Here is a 15,159-nt window from a genome sequence, read left to right as displayed (position 1 = left end):
CAAACAATACCATACATAAATTTTAACTACACACTTATAAAGTACGGTAATTGTATGAGAAGCTATAGCAGTAGATTTCCTGGTATCGGATTACCTAAATGAGAAGATTTTTTTTGCTTCTTGGAAAAACCTGAATTATTAATATTTTTAAAACAAGACTGTAATACTTCTTGTTCGTTGAATGGCAACAAATGAACATAATAACTGAACATTAAATTAAACCAAGCTAAAAACTAATTCATTTACAATTTAGGGTTTTTTTTTTGGGTGGGGGGGGGGCTGGTGGTTTTTCTTTGAATTCTAAAAACTGATGTGCACAAAAAATGACAAAAAATAAAAAACATTCATTTAATGCAAGACACTAGAATAAAATCAAAATATTCAACCTTTTGATGTTAGATTTTTTTTTTATTGAAAGATATGCCAGTTAATGTCCAACCATGATTCTAATTCTACTGAATCCTGTAATCAATTCACATGATTTTCAGTCTCAGCATCTATTCTGTCTCTGGTATGTTAGTATTTGCAACTGATTCCTTTAAACGTCAGTGCAAAATATGATGAGGCTTATCCCCTTTGCCAAAACATTTGAAAGATTTATATCCAGCTGCATTCTTGTGCTGTACCTCAAAAGACTCAAAGGTAGAAGCGAGTCAAACGACTACGATCCATATTCCAGTTGCAAATAACAGAGGGAGACATGACCTGACCTCCAACCTGAAGACCCCAACTGTGCCACATGAACCAGAAAACATGCATCACCCCTTAATTCCCTCTGTGAATATGCTGATGGGTTCAGTGGATGTCAACACGACAGGCTACAAATTTCAGAATCTCACTGTGTGCAAGAAGTCATTTGGTGACATCAAGAAAAGAATATTCTGGAGTCGGACTAAATATACACATACATGACAGTATTTAAAAATAAATGTGTATTTACTGATTTAAAACAAATAATAGCACAAAATTACTGGCCATGAATATTATTACACTGATAAAAATACATTAAAAATTATTATGTTTTTCTTTGAAAATGTTTCATTAATGTATGGCTGTGATGAACATTTACTGTAATATGGTGCATTAAGTTATTCCAAGTAACACGCAAAATCCTTTGTAAGTTACAGTATTTGTAGCTCACAAGGACCTCTAGGAAGTTCTCATGTCACATGATCAGCTCCACTAATCAATATGACAGATATGTCGATGTAGCAGTTTCAGGGGGAAAAAAAACATGGCGCACAACACTTGCAAATCCATTGAGTTGAATGTCATTATGTGTAATTATGTGTTTGGTGACAATTCATTTATGTTTAAGACATACCAGTATTGGCTTTTCAGACCACAAACCCATATCCATATACTATATACTGTATTTCAGGATTCCTAAAGAATGAGATAATCAATGCCAAACTCAAATATAAGGATAGACTGGAGCAGGAGTTCAGTACAATGAACAACAAACAGGCCTTTTGGTTACTCACTGGTCAAATACCCTGCCATGACCTTCATCCCATGGGCACTGATCTTACCACCTTTGTCGATTCCTTAAACTCCTTCTATACACGGTTCGACAACCAGGACTACTCTGCTGTCTGTGAGGAGCTGCTCGATGCCCTTCCCTCTGATGATCCTACACATCCTCCCTTTACTGTAGAGGACATGAGGCAGCAGTCGAGCAGATGCAAAGCTGGCAAGGCCGCCAGGCCTGACGATATACCAGCTAAAGTAATGCGCCACAGAACTAGCTCCCATCCTCCATTCCATCTTCTGGGACTCAGACTGGTGACTATTCCTACAATTTGGAAAACATCCACCATTGTCCCAATACCTAAGAAACCTCATCCCTCTGAGCTAAATCGTTACCGGCCGATAGCACTCGCATCCCTAATAATGAAATGCCTAGAGAAACTTTTACTTCATATAATCCAGCCAGGGGGCGGCATGGTGGTGCAGTGGTTAGCACTGTTGCCTCACACCTCTGGGACCCGGGTTCGAATCTCCGCCTGGGTCACATGTGTGTGGAGTTTGCATGTTCTCCCCATGTCGTCGTGCGGTTTCCTCCGGGTACTCCAGATTCCCCCCAAAATCCAAAAACATGCTGAGGCTAGTAAGAGTTGCTAAATTGCCTGTAGGTGTGCATGTGAGAGTGATTGGTGTGTGAGTGTGCCCTGCGATGGGCTGGCCCCCCATCCTGGGTTGTTCCCTGCCTTGTGCCCATTGCTTCCAGGATAAGCTCCGGACCCCCCGCAACCCAGTAGGATGTGTCATCCTATTGCCTTCCCTGCCTCCCCTGCCTTGCATGACTGCCCTGCCTTGGTCAACAGCCCAACGGTGAAATTGTTCTTCCAGTAATGGTATTTCAAACAGCAACCTTCTGCCCACTGGCACAGTCATACATTACCCTGTACAATCCAAGTATGATCAGGTATGGGGAAAGTTATTCTGATGGAATTTATAGTATGCGCATTCATGCAAGTGTTTTTAGTACAATTTACATGTGGGACTTAAGCAACCCAAAAATTAGGCTAAAAGTGTTTGCACACATCCTGCTAGTCAACGATTGGCTATGGGAAAAAGAAGTGGTCAGCAATTAGCTGGAGGAGAGAGAAGTGGTCAGTAATTGGCTGGAGGAGAGAGAAGTGCTCAGTAATTGGCTGACGGAGAAATAAGCAGTCAACAATTGGCTGGGGGAGAAGACAGTGTGCATAAGAATCTCAGCCATTGAAGCATCTGGCTGGAGCAGAGGTATTAGAGAGCGTGGATAACCTTTCCAGACTGTCCAACTAGTAGGTGTAGGCCTGAATAGATTTTCTATAGAAGAAAACCAGACTCTTAGACGCCGTTAAAAACCTCTTAAGAGGCTCTGTCACCTAGGGAACAAAGTAAGAGTTACAGAGCATGAGAGAACCACAGTTCCGAAGATCAGAGGAATGGGGAGAGTCATGAGGATAAGCTGATGTGTGAATGCTTTATAAACAAGAAGGTGGAGACTCGGCACATTAAGTGGCTGGGATTTCTAGAGTATTCCATAAGTATTATTTAGAAGGGACAGCAGCTGAACATTGATGTACTGCTTAAAAATACATTTGATATTATTTGCATTTTCAAATATTATCAAGAAAACTGTCAACTGTGGGACTATACTCAAATATTAGACCATTTTGTCAAATCTTTAGCACAAATAGTGTTCAAAAAAAGTGTTACAAAACAATCCAGGGTATTTTTTCTTTTTAGGACTAGCTGTCATTTACTCATAAAAAAACTAAACTATTAAATGTTCTTCATCACTAACCCTTATAATAAGTAACAAACCATGGTGTATCAAATCATTTAATTTTAACTGACCTAAACTAAGAGCCAAGAACATTCAAAATTAAAAATGTTTATACACATTCATACATAGTCTACTACAACATTTTAAATCAGTAAAGGTTGTTACTGAATAGATTATGAAGATGATAGTCGAAAAACACAATACTGCTGTAAATATATGACTTGGCTGTGAATTATTGCCTGGTCATTACATTTTGGTCTATTTATATATCTAATTGATGATTGGGATTCTTTAATGACAACAAATAAAAACATTTAATGATATTAAAATGTCAGAACCCAGTTAAAGCAACACAACTCAGTACATAATGTAGGACATGTATTTAATAAGATGAACTACCAAATCCCAACGCTGGAACTACCATAAATACTATATGTTCTAATAACCAGTCTGATCATGAAGTAAATGTGTAATGCATTAAACATCTAAAAGTTTTAGCATTTCAAAAAATGGAAGCAACTGATTTTATCCGAATTTCAGATGAGAACATCAAGCGCTCTAGAGGATTGCTCCAGGTTTTCCAAATCAAGCTGCGGAGACATGGAGCACTGGCAGTAAATCTCTCTTTGCAGCTTCAGAAATACTGCAGCCTGCAGTAGCATTTGAAACACGGAGAGGATGACCTGGGAGTGATCGGCTGTGTATAGCTGTGTGCTAGTCCCCACTTTACTATCATTGCTCCAAAAGAAATGATCACACTTGTATTTTGGCAAAACCAGAGTTCAGAATACACTTTTGCTCCATTCCTTACCAGATATATATTTTTTAGATAGGCGTAGGTTTGGTTTCAACATTGGTAGGGATCCAATCAGCCCCAAATGTCCTGCCTTTATAAAAACAGAGCAGGGTATCCCCACAATACTGTCCACACCCAGACCTATGCCCTTGAGTGAATGTTATGTCACCATAGGGTGTATATATCTGGGCCAGGGTGTAGCTAGAATTTCTGGGCCCCCTGACAAAATCCCCCTAAATCAGCCAGGGTATCCATACCCCTACTATGTCCTTCATTCGGGGTGTCCACTGGAAAAAAAGGCAGCAGGGAGAATTAGTATTATTTTAAACAGCAAACTCAGTTGTATTATTCAATCACAGGTCAAACTGTGTTCTCTCCCATGAATTAAAATGACACGTAATCACAAAGTAGAATTAGACACCAGGAACGGGAAAAAATCAAAAGCAGGACTCCGGCGAATCACGCTTCCCGCTCGCAGATAAGCCTCACCGCGTTAACACTACTTAGGTGATGCAGTATTTGCTCATTTGTCAGGAGGTTCATGAGCAAGGTTGGTCCTGGGAAGGGATGGCAGTGAATCAGCATGCTTGGAGCAGCTAGACTCTCATAAAAAGAAGATCAGCTAAAGCGTCTGATAGAGAAGCAGGCATGGAGGTCTTGCTTATTTGTTCTTTTTAAAAAAAATGCCAGCAGAGCAAAGTAAAACAATCTATTTAAGAGGAACAATCAATTGAGTCAATAAGAGATAAAAAGAGGAACTCAAGAATTCTCAATGTTCCCGATGCCAAAATTTTATGACTTTTCACAAAAGGTGTTTTTTTTCCAATGAATTTCATTCTTCAGTTTTTAGGAGCGCGTTCCAAATTCCTCCCCATAAACCTTTTTGTTAGACTGTAACTTTGCATATAGCCCAATGTTATTGACAGTTCACAAAAAAAGTTAATGTAATATAATGTTAAAGACATGATAATGTTTTACCATCTGTCATTATGATTATTGGGGCTGTTTATCTGATTAAAAAAAAAAAAAGAAACACACACATACAATGAAATCCAATGCCGAGAGGTCACGTGACGCTTGTCGCTAATGGCTGACTAGCTCTGCTCGTCCGCGTGTGCCATCCACCTATTTGCCCTTTAGTCAGTCCCCTTGCCACTTACCCGTTCGCAATTCCAAATGAACTCGGTGCTCGTCCTTTCATTCCTCCTGATGCTGCTAATCAGCGCAGACCTCGTCCAGCTCTTTCCAGTCCGGAGAAGAAAGTATTAGGCCTCTGTCAAGTCTGCTATTTCTGCTTTTCTTTGGGGTGGCAAGAGACCCTCCGTCAGACACTCTACCCTAATCCGTGACTCTACCCTAATCTCCCAGACTTTGTACTTTACCACCTTGCTTTTACTCTAAGGCCGGTTTGGAGCTGGATCAGTCCTCCCCAGCACCCCCCTGCCTGGCTTTCTATCGAAGCAGAATATGTTCTCCCCCATCGTCTAGCCTCGCTTCCCTTCCTCCCTGTTAAATTCAAATCCATCTCTGCCTCCGTCGGTCCGATTATCTGTCAGGCCCTTCGCACATGGAGAAGGGTTGAGAAACTGTTGGGCCCCTTCCCAAAATGGCACCCCAGTGTTCCGTTGCTCCACAATCCTGTCCTGAACATTGGAGGCTGCCCCATCTCTTCCTCACTGTGGTCTCAGTCAGGTATCTTGATAGCTCGGGTCTCAAATCGTTCCAGTCTCTTAAGGTCACAATTAATCTTCCCTCTTCTTCATATCTTTTCTACCTCCAGCTGAGGTCCATGCTTAGGGCCTGTAATATCTCCTTCTCCTCACCTCTTCCACTTCACCCGCTGTGCAGATTTGCTCTGTCCTTTTCTCCTGTTTCTAAGCCCGTGTCCAGTCTATATTCCCGCCTCTGCAAATAAAACTCTCATAAACCTCTCCCCATAATTTCTGTCTGGCAGGGGGAGCTCTCTCCCACCCTGTCTTATCTTGGAGCATTATTTTTCATAATATTAAAAACTGTTCTAAAAATCCCAATCACCAGCAAACACAATTTAAGTTTGTTCACAGATTATACCCCACTCCCAGGAAACGCCATCTCATGGGCTTAGAGCCTGACCCCTTGTGTCATCTTTGTCCCCTCCAGGTCCCTGGTACCTTTCTCCATATGTTCTGGGACTGTCCTCCAGTGGCTGCTCTTTGGGATTACGTGGCCAGATCTCTCTCTTCAGTTCTTTCCTCTCCTATCACCCTGTCTCCCGTGGTCCTTCTTCTCCTGGACTTCTCTTCTCTCTCTCTCTCGCTTCCAGCAGAGGCTTCTGCTGTCTGCCTCCTTAGCGGCCAAGTTGTTATTATCCTCTCATTGGAAGTCTCCTGATCGTGCCATTCCCTCTGTCTGGAAGTCCACCTTTCTTGATTTGCTTCTGCTGGAACTCTCTGCGGCCCGGATTAACAACTCGTCTGGTTCTACGATTCAGAGCTGGCTCCATGATCTGCAGCTGGGGGTGGAATGTGTTCTGTTCTCTCCCACTTTGTTCTTTGGTAAAAAATCTCTAACAAAAATATGGTCACAAAATAAAAAAAATAAAAAATCCAATGCCCAATTTACCTGTGATATCACTTCAAAACACCTATTTCAGAGTTAAAACCTAGATTTCCCAAATTCAGAAAAATATACATATGTATGGAGTCCTTCAAATGGGAGATGAAATGACCTTAAAAGGGTGGCTCCTTAAAAGTGAAGACACACAGTTAATTGACCAAATCTCAACCGTACACTTTAAAATAAGCAGGTAATGGCTGAATTTTCACTTAAATGATCCAGAGAGATAAATAAAAACGGATGTACTACACAATGACATGAAGCAGACTAAGATTAGATGCATGTATGATCACCGAGAGGTTTGTAGACACTCTGATGCTGGTTTCAGACAGTGCCTCATATAAGAAATGATGTCGTCGAACAAGTGGCACAAAATGCTGCTAAAAATAAAAGCGTAAAGACGGCTCTTTTCTTTGTTGTGGGGGAAATATCATCGAATAATGAGCATCAAATTTGCTGGACAAAAAAATATCTATAAATATATATTTTTTTTATTTAAAAAATAAACTATTACATTTGCGTTGACAAATGTCAAAATTTACGTAAAAACTAAACATTTCATACAGTACACTGTAAAAGTTTAAAACAGGTCAAATCCACTAGAGTGATTTAATTAATTATCAGTATTTCATGCACACCTTTTTCAACTTCTCAAGTCTGTCATGGGAAAGATAGCGGAATCCCCTTAACTGTCCTGCCGATCGAAGACTTGGGTGACTGAGTTTTGACAAGTATATAAAGGTCACAGGTATCTTGTATCTCCAGGTTAAAAAAAAAAAAAAAGTCGGACAACTCATCGTTTTCAGTATTAGCCGAGTTCAACGCAAGTATCACCGCCCCCTGATCATGTGAGAAGAAAGATTTAAAAGGTCTTTTTTCCCGAAAGTTTCCAAGCTCTATGTAATCTCGCAGGGGCGAAATTTTTATTGTTCGGGCAGCAGAGACACTTGCCATCTCAATGCTGCAAACCTTTATGAGCCTGAATTCAGTTTCGCGACCGTAGTACACCAGCGTTTTACTTGAAATACTTATATAAAAAGTGGTACAAGAAATATGTTCAAGAAGCATAAAAGCAAAGTGTTGATAGACTATGCATCGGAAGAAGACGACATGTCGTGCAGTCACCGGCGCACTTTCAAGGTAAGAAAGTCAGTGGCATAGACACGTTTTCTGAATGCTGCCATTTGAGGAGTAAGTAAAAGTTGACATAACTGCATTTTCACTTGCGTATACCAATACTAAACCTACTGCCGTGATCAGTGAAAATGTGATGGCTGAACGTTGGCTATGTAGGTTTTTTTTTTTTTTTTCTCGAAATTCAGAAATCCTTTTTATTTCCGTCAATTTACAATAGCTAAAAGAGTACTTAACTTAGTCTTAACTTAATTGTTTTACAATTAGTTTTTTTGATTTAGACTACAATAGAATGTATTCAGTGGAACCGAAATCAAACATTGACTTTAAAGTCAAATGATTTCTTTTTAACTTGGAATATTTAACCAGAAAGCAAAACCACGAAAGAGAAAATATTTACTAATAATCAAATTAGATACTTTTCAGCCCTGGCCAGACACTGACTGGCTAGAGTCCAAATATTTTACAAACGAATGCTCCGGAGGTGTGATCAGAGTAGATGCAAATAAAGTTGTTTTATTAATAAAACTATTAGAACACAATATTGCAATTGACGGTATCAGGCAACAATAATATCCATTTTACGGGAGAATTTAGATGTGTGGGTGAAATAAAACCCAGCCAAGTTGTTCTCAAGCCGCTTGTTTCCTGGTCCTAACAGTCAGGCACATAGACGGCATGAGAGAAGTGTTTTGCGGACATTTAAGTGGTCTGATGAAGTGCTGATGGCCACGCTGTGTGTTTGATCATGTCGAAATGATCCAGGATAACACAACAACAAGCTATGGAAAAACCCCGATTCACTGAGAGACAGAATAGACCTCACCCAGTCTTCAGATCCAGCGAAATCTCCTCCAACTTAAACTACAAATAGATAAACTTTTGCAAAAAATGTTGTTATCTAAATATAGGTTCATGTAAATATAACAACATTGTTTTAAAACTAAAAAGTTTTAGAATTCTAATAAGTGACTATAGTAAGTACTTCTGGAACGTTTGTTTTAATTACAATTTAGACTTTAGGTGTATATATTTATAAAGAAAATGTATGTTTTAAATTTGTTAATGGCACATATATATGCAGATGGTGTTTGACTTGTAAAAAACATGACCTCAACAATATGAAATTCCCTTTCTTCCAGTAGATATTCAAAGTTTAGTCATTTGTCAGTTCCAGAAATAGTTTTCTTGGTCTACAGGAAGATGTCTGCGTTGCGGTATTTGTATATACGCTGCTGTTCCTTACCAGTTATTCAATGGCCTTTGTTTCTAGTATAAAGATCCAGATGGTAAGGAGGAAATCGCAAGTTCCGGGTCAAAGGTAAACAAGCCTGCACTTTCGTGATGTTCCCAGCTTGTTGACATACAAGCATTTTCTAAAAATATTTTTTAACAAAATGTCTGTTGACTTTTCCCTATAAACATTTTGTTAAAAGTTGTCACTTCCCACATGGCTTCTCTCCAAATTTTTGCGATGTTTGTTGCTGCTGCGGGATTGTTTCCTCTTCTTTTTAGACCTTTGTAAGAAATTAGATGCAACAAAACAAAACAAACAACTAAAAAAAAAGAGTAGGGTACACCCTGGTCAGCATGCTACCATGAAACAATATCACACGTGCATAGCCATCGATGCAGTTGATGTTTAATCCCAAAGGAGAGGTTCACATTAAGAGGATTATTACGAATGGCAACGGTAACTGGAAATGCCACAGAAACACACAGGTAGAAAATGAAATATATATACAGATTGAGCTGGGAAACATGAAAACAGGAAATCTGATAGGCAGCCATTGGAGTAATGTTTGTATTACAGAAATACAGGAGTACTGCCAAATGGTGCCTTAGAATTTTGTTACATTAAACGGTGGATTATAGACTTACCAAAATATGTTGTCCTTACCTCGGTTATTGTTCCTTTTATAACAGCAGATCAAAAGCAAAAAATCTAAGTCCAAGAGAGAGAAAAACAAGAAATCTCTGTTTAAAGATGAAGATGAGCATACACTCCTGACAGGTGCCGCTTCAGAAAACGGAAAGGGGTAAATCCTAACTACTAACGCTACCCTGTTACCACTAAACCTGCATTTGGGAAAGACGCATCCTAATTAATTAATGGTTTAATAGTTTAATATTTTACTTTGATAGAAAATAGTGTAGTTTAGGCATTAGTTTTGATATACACATGAAAATGTTTAAATTCAAAGTTAATTCTTGAGAAGATGAAAAAAATGCTTAGAACGGGAGCCATACTTTTAAATAAAAGCATAAAAATAGGCAACTAGATGTTAGGTTATGTGCTTAATTTGCCCAAATCTGCAACCTCTCGTATCTGTAATTCTCAAGTACAGTGTCATTAATGTTAAAAAGTTATTGGTCTATGTTCCTTCCTGCGAATACGTGGAAGGCGATTAGAAGGAAAGTTCAATGAATGAACTACTGCTGGATATGCTGAAGTGGTAATTATTATGGCCTTTGTCTTTCAAAAGGTCCAGCAAAAAGCAGAAAGATAGGGAAAGAAAGAAAAGCTATATTGAAAGGGGTCACTGCCTCTGGGACAGTATTACCATGTCGATGAGGCAGATCACACCCGCCAAGAGGGTGGGCAAGACGGAAAGCGGGGAAGCAGCACATCTCAGCGAGGGGACCAGCGTGGTGGGCGATGCCAGTGTTGATGCCATGCTACAGCCGGACAGGTGTTCCTCCTGGACTGGTGCAGAGGAGGACTCATCAAGGTACACCAACCTGATAGAATCCAAAATCCCCAGCATCCAGTGGACGGCCAGGGCCAAGGGAAGGCTGGCTGAAATTAGGAGGCGGAGCCGAGAGGGTGTTTCTGAAAGGTGGGAGGGGCTAAAATAGAATTATACCTGGATAGGTGCTGCTATTGGTTTTTAAAATTTGTACATATTTATTTTAAATTTCGTAACAGTCCTAGATGTCTTTGGACTTTAAAATGTTGAAATAGTTTAACATGCTGAAGCTAATTGGAGTTACAAAATTGCCCGTAGGAGTGCATGTGTGAGTGAATGGTGTGTGAGTGTGCCCTGCGATGGGCTGGCCCCCCATCCTGGGTTGTTCCCTGCCTCGTGCCCATTGCTTCCGGGTTAGGCTCTGGACTGCTACCTAGAAGGATAAGTGGTTTGGAAAATGGATGGATGGATAGCTTATTACAGCCCTCAAACATTCATTTTGTGAGAATACTAAAACCAAAATCATTATACCTTTCATATTTAAAGAATCAGAATGAAAGAAATTAGAACACTGGTATTGACGATGAGGTTTTGCTTATTTGTCATTTTTTACTCCAGGACAGTAATAATGATTATTGTATCCTGCATTGTACTGTACTGTGATATAGAACCTAGATGGCAAAGCTGCACCAGCTAGTGCTCAATAGGTAATAATTCTTGCAGCTTGTCGGTCGCAGAAACTGATTTGAAGCATTTGTTTTTCCTGCCTTACGATCCACAGATCAGGAACCTTTATGCAGCCTGAAAAACTACTCCATGTAATTGTTTTCTTTCTTACAACATGTGAAAACGGTTTAACAATGATTAAGAATAGTACAATGGTTAATATATAAAGAACAACTTCCCTGGTGACTCCAAGCTAAATTTAAATAGAGAAAGGAATGACCAGACAACTATTTATTTGCATTATGGTTCTGTAATGTTTGTTCAGTCCTTATTGAGAAGAGTCATGTGTTTCAAAACAACCTTTAGGAAAAAGTGTAATGTGTAGAAAAATAGAACATTTTAATTGGATTTACTAGTCATAGATTTACTACTTTAAACCATACAATGCCGTGTTGTTCATTTAAAATATTTTTTGTCCAACTGCAGGAAAAGCATTCTGGGATATTTGAATTCCACAGTGATTAATTACCCCTTTAAGAAATCTTTTACAGCATACTTAAAATATTTCTTAGGCTTCTATTCAGCCGTAATCCCCAGTATTACAGAGTAAGATCATAACACTGGTCAAGTTAAGAAGATTTATGTAACCTAAATTCCACTCTGTGTTTAGCTGACCTACTCATTTTTAAATGGCCAATAAGTTCATGTATCAGCAAACGTCAGTATTGTTCTGTAAGGCTGAACCGTCATGACTGAAATGTACAGCAAAAATTGAAAAAACCTGTTTCAGCCATTTCCTTAGAAGTGTTTTTATATTGTAAAATCAGATTACATTACAATCAGAATATATTGCTGTAATTTCATAAATAAATAAGTCTAAAATGTATCACACACACACATATTAAAACATTATCTGAACATGTATATTTGCTTTGAGTTCTTACTGGCACTGTTGTGCTCCTTATCCTTATTACTTGGCGTTTGTGAAGGTGCTGTTTGATGCAGTTTAACAGTGGGAATTAACTTGCATCAAGGTCATTGAGAGTTTCTCTTTGAATATTACACAACAAATTAATTATTTTAATGAAGGAGACATAGTTGGTTCATGTGGATCTACAGGTTTCATCCCAGGGAGAGTTATATACTAGGATAGATTTGCTGTTCTCATTCAATAACTCATAAATGGACATTATACATAGGTCTTCCATATAGTCTCAGTGTTATTGATAAATCTACGGAGACTGACATTCTGGTGGCATCTAAAGTAACTTGATTGATTGTTTGGTTAATTTGAATATACCCACATATCCTGTGGTGTGGTGTTGAGAAAAAATTGTGGGTTGCATGCACAAATCAAATCAGCATTGTTCATGAACTTCCCTTCAGTGCTGAAAAGAGAAAAGTATTTAACCTGAGGTGAACTACCGAACAGTGGTTAGCACTGTTGCCTCACACCTCTGGGACCCGGGATCGAGTCTCTGCCTGGGTCACATGTGTGTGGAGTTTGCATGTTCTCCCCATGTCGTCGTGGGGTTTCCTCCGGGTACTCCGGTTTCCCCCACAGTCCAAAAACATGCTGAGGCTAATTGGAGTTTCTAAATTGCCCGTAGGTGTGCATGTGTTTGTGAATGGTGAGTGAGTGTGCCCTGCGATGGGCTGGCCCCCTATCCTGGGTTGTTCCCTGCCTCGTGCCCATTGCTTCCGGGATAGGCTCCGGACCCCCCGCGACCCAGTAAGATAAGTAGGTTTGGAAAATGGATGGATGCATGAACTACCAAACCACTCATTTAGAAAGAAAAATCCATACATTTCCCCAGGTGCATTCAAGCAACATTAACCATAAGTTTAACCCCAATACTTGTAATTAATTTATTTATTACCTAAATAAAACTAACATTGCACATTTTACACTGCGTGACAAATCTTGTTCTCAAAAGACAAAGTAATAATAAAATGTCAACTATGAGTCGTCTAAAACAGGAGCCAATGCAGACGAATACACATTGACCGCGATGCGCTAGAACTGGCATATGTTACGACAGTGAACTTCAAGTTGTCAATGTAAAAACTAAGTTAACAGTCGAAGTATAACAAAATACATAAACACACCTAAATGAACCGCAGTGAGTTTTTACCTTAATGGGGTTATTGAGTTCATAGTTCACTTTCATAGTGCGCTACTGGGCCGTTATATATTAAAAGTTAAAGGTTTCAGTCAAGGTCACGCAATACCCTTCCCGACTGCCTGGCATTACTGCAACTATATAACCATTTTATGATTCTCGCATTGCGCTCCACCACCGACAGCCCTTGAGGGACACTTTTATCGAGGTCCTCCTGGAGAAGCCCGTTACTTTTGCAACTCTCCTGAGTAAACTCCTCATTTAAAGTTGACTGGCTGAGACTGCGGATTCTCGCTGAAATTCCATCCGATTTTGGAGAAAAGTCCTCCATCCCAAGTGATTCAACAACATCAGCGTCGAGTCCGCAAAACCTGAAAAAGGTCTCGAAGTCGGAGACATGTTTGGAGTATCTTGAACTTATATCGGAATACGAGCGAAAAACGCCTTTCCGATGCATGTCAGTTTCTCCATCTGCTTTACGGACCTCGCTTATGAAGAACGGTGATTTATGCTCCAGGATCCTTTGGCGATGCATTGTAGTTTCTGTGCATTTTGTGCGTTTTTCTTCATTGGGTAAGTTCACTGGCGTCTCAGGTCGGTCACCCATCTTGTCTTTGCTAGAGCTGAGAAACAGCCTCTTGATCAAACTGCCAGTAGGGGTTCCATTCGCTGGGCCTTTCACGAGTTCACTTTTTTGTCTGTAAATTAGCAGCGAGTCCGGTCGTTGTCTTTTGGAGCTACTAGGACGCACAATGCCTTCTTTTTGCCTAAATGATTCATCATTTTCCACATGCATGTAATGATTTTCCATATTAACTCGTGCAACATAGTTAATACAGCGTTTATGAATTCCATTGGATAATCTATCGGTACCCCCAGTGTATGTGTTGGTGTTATCTATTGGATCGCTCTTGATCACCTGGTGGCATTTCACGTATCTCGATTTACTCTCTGCCAACATTTCCACTGCACTTCGTTGACTTTTAACATCCCCTTCCAGTTCCAGCTGTTTTCTCAGATATCCAGGACCTTTCTCCAAAATCCGTGTAGAAAGTCCTACTGTCGTTGATGGGGTTCTGATGCTAGATCGCATTATACAAATAAGGGTACGCCGACAGTAATGTCAGTCCGCCTTGTGTCCACAGTTAAACGGTCTTCCTTGTACTGAAATAATTATAAAGTACTGTCCTGCTCTCCCGCACCTTTTTGAATGACTCATGGAGTGCTCACCTTAGATTAAATAGTACACTCCCCCAAACCCCGCCCTTAACTTTGATAACACAGTAAGGCGAGTTCAAGGTAAGGGTAGATGTCAGAATAGGTTGCACAACGTGAACATCCGTATACAATAAAAATATTCTGAAAACGAGGTGTTAAACACGTAATTCGTGATTTTGTTACAAGTAGTCCTACTTTATATTACACTTTTCACAGACAACTTGATGCTTAAACAACCAGTGCTTTACTCGTGTTCTCTTCTATAGCTAGCGGAGCATTTTAACTTTGTATTTTAAGAGGAAAAATATGGAATGTTTAGGCAAACACACATTTTACTACCTCTCTCTATTGGGCGTATCTTAGGGTTTCAGAACATTCATATATAGTCTTCAAGGCATTTTAGTTCTGATTAAATCATTAAATCAGAGAAGAAATTCTAGGAACTGTTTTAGTCTTGAAATTAAATACCAAACATGTTATTTCGCAAGTGATTTAATTTTAGGGAAAACTTCAAAAAGGGGTGAATATTCACATTATTCATTTAATTAAGTTATTAATCCACTTATTACCAACTAGCAGACTACACAACAAAAACAGTATACTAAATTAGATTAATCTAATTTAGTAGCACTTTTAAAGTTCTTTTCAGAGATTTAAAGG

At 39.5% G+C, this 15,159-nt stretch overlaps 1 protein-coding gene across 2 annotated transcripts; it reads left to right on the top strand.

Moving 5' to 3' along the window:
• The first annotated feature begins 7,485 nt into the window (after positions 1 to 7,485).
• On the top strand, positions 7,486 to 12,044 carry LOC125707735 (uncharacterized). Of its 2 annotated transcripts, none has more exons than XM_048975032.1 (4): positions 7,486 to 7,808; positions 9,076 to 9,123; positions 9,732 to 9,841; positions 10,289 to 12,044. In XM_048975032.1, the coding sequence occupies exons 1-4, from the start codon at positions 7,722 to 7,724 to the stop codon at positions 10,659 to 10,661; spliced, it is 618 nt and encodes a 205-aa protein (XP_048830989.1). In that variant the 5' UTR covers positions 7,486 to 7,721; the 3' UTR covers positions 10,662 to 12,044. The 2 variants fall into 2 exon arrangements, with proteins under 2 accessions (XP_048830989.1, XP_048830988.1); XM_048975031.1 differs by having other exon boundaries at positions 9,729 to 9,841.
• The last annotated feature ends 3,115 nt before the right edge of the window (positions 12,045 to 15,159 follow it).

Source organism: Brienomyrus brachyistius, chromosome 14, assembly GCF_023856365.1.
Source record: "Brienomyrus brachyistius isolate T26 chromosome 14, BBRACH_0.4, whole genome shotgun sequence".
NCBI classification, from domain to species: domain Eukaryota; kingdom Metazoa; phylum Chordata; class Actinopteri; order Osteoglossiformes; family Mormyridae; genus Brienomyrus; species Brienomyrus brachyistius.
This window is presented reverse-complemented; position numbering and strand designations above follow the sequence as displayed.

Bases quoted from the DNA above. Each gene is read 5' to 3' on its own strand.
- LOC125707735 (XM_048975031.1), top strand. From the start codon at position 7,722: ATGTTCAAGAAGCATAAAAGCAAAGTGTTGATAGACTATGCATCGGAA. The intron at 7,809-9,075 runs GTAAGAAAGTCA...CTTTGTTTCTAG, and splicing joins GTCACCGGCGCACTTTCAAG to TATAAAGATCCAGATGGTAA. The intron at 9,842-10,288 runs GTAAATCCTAAC...GTCTTTCAAAAG, and splicing joins GCTTCAGAAAACGGAAAGGG to GTCCAGCAAAAAGCAGAAAG.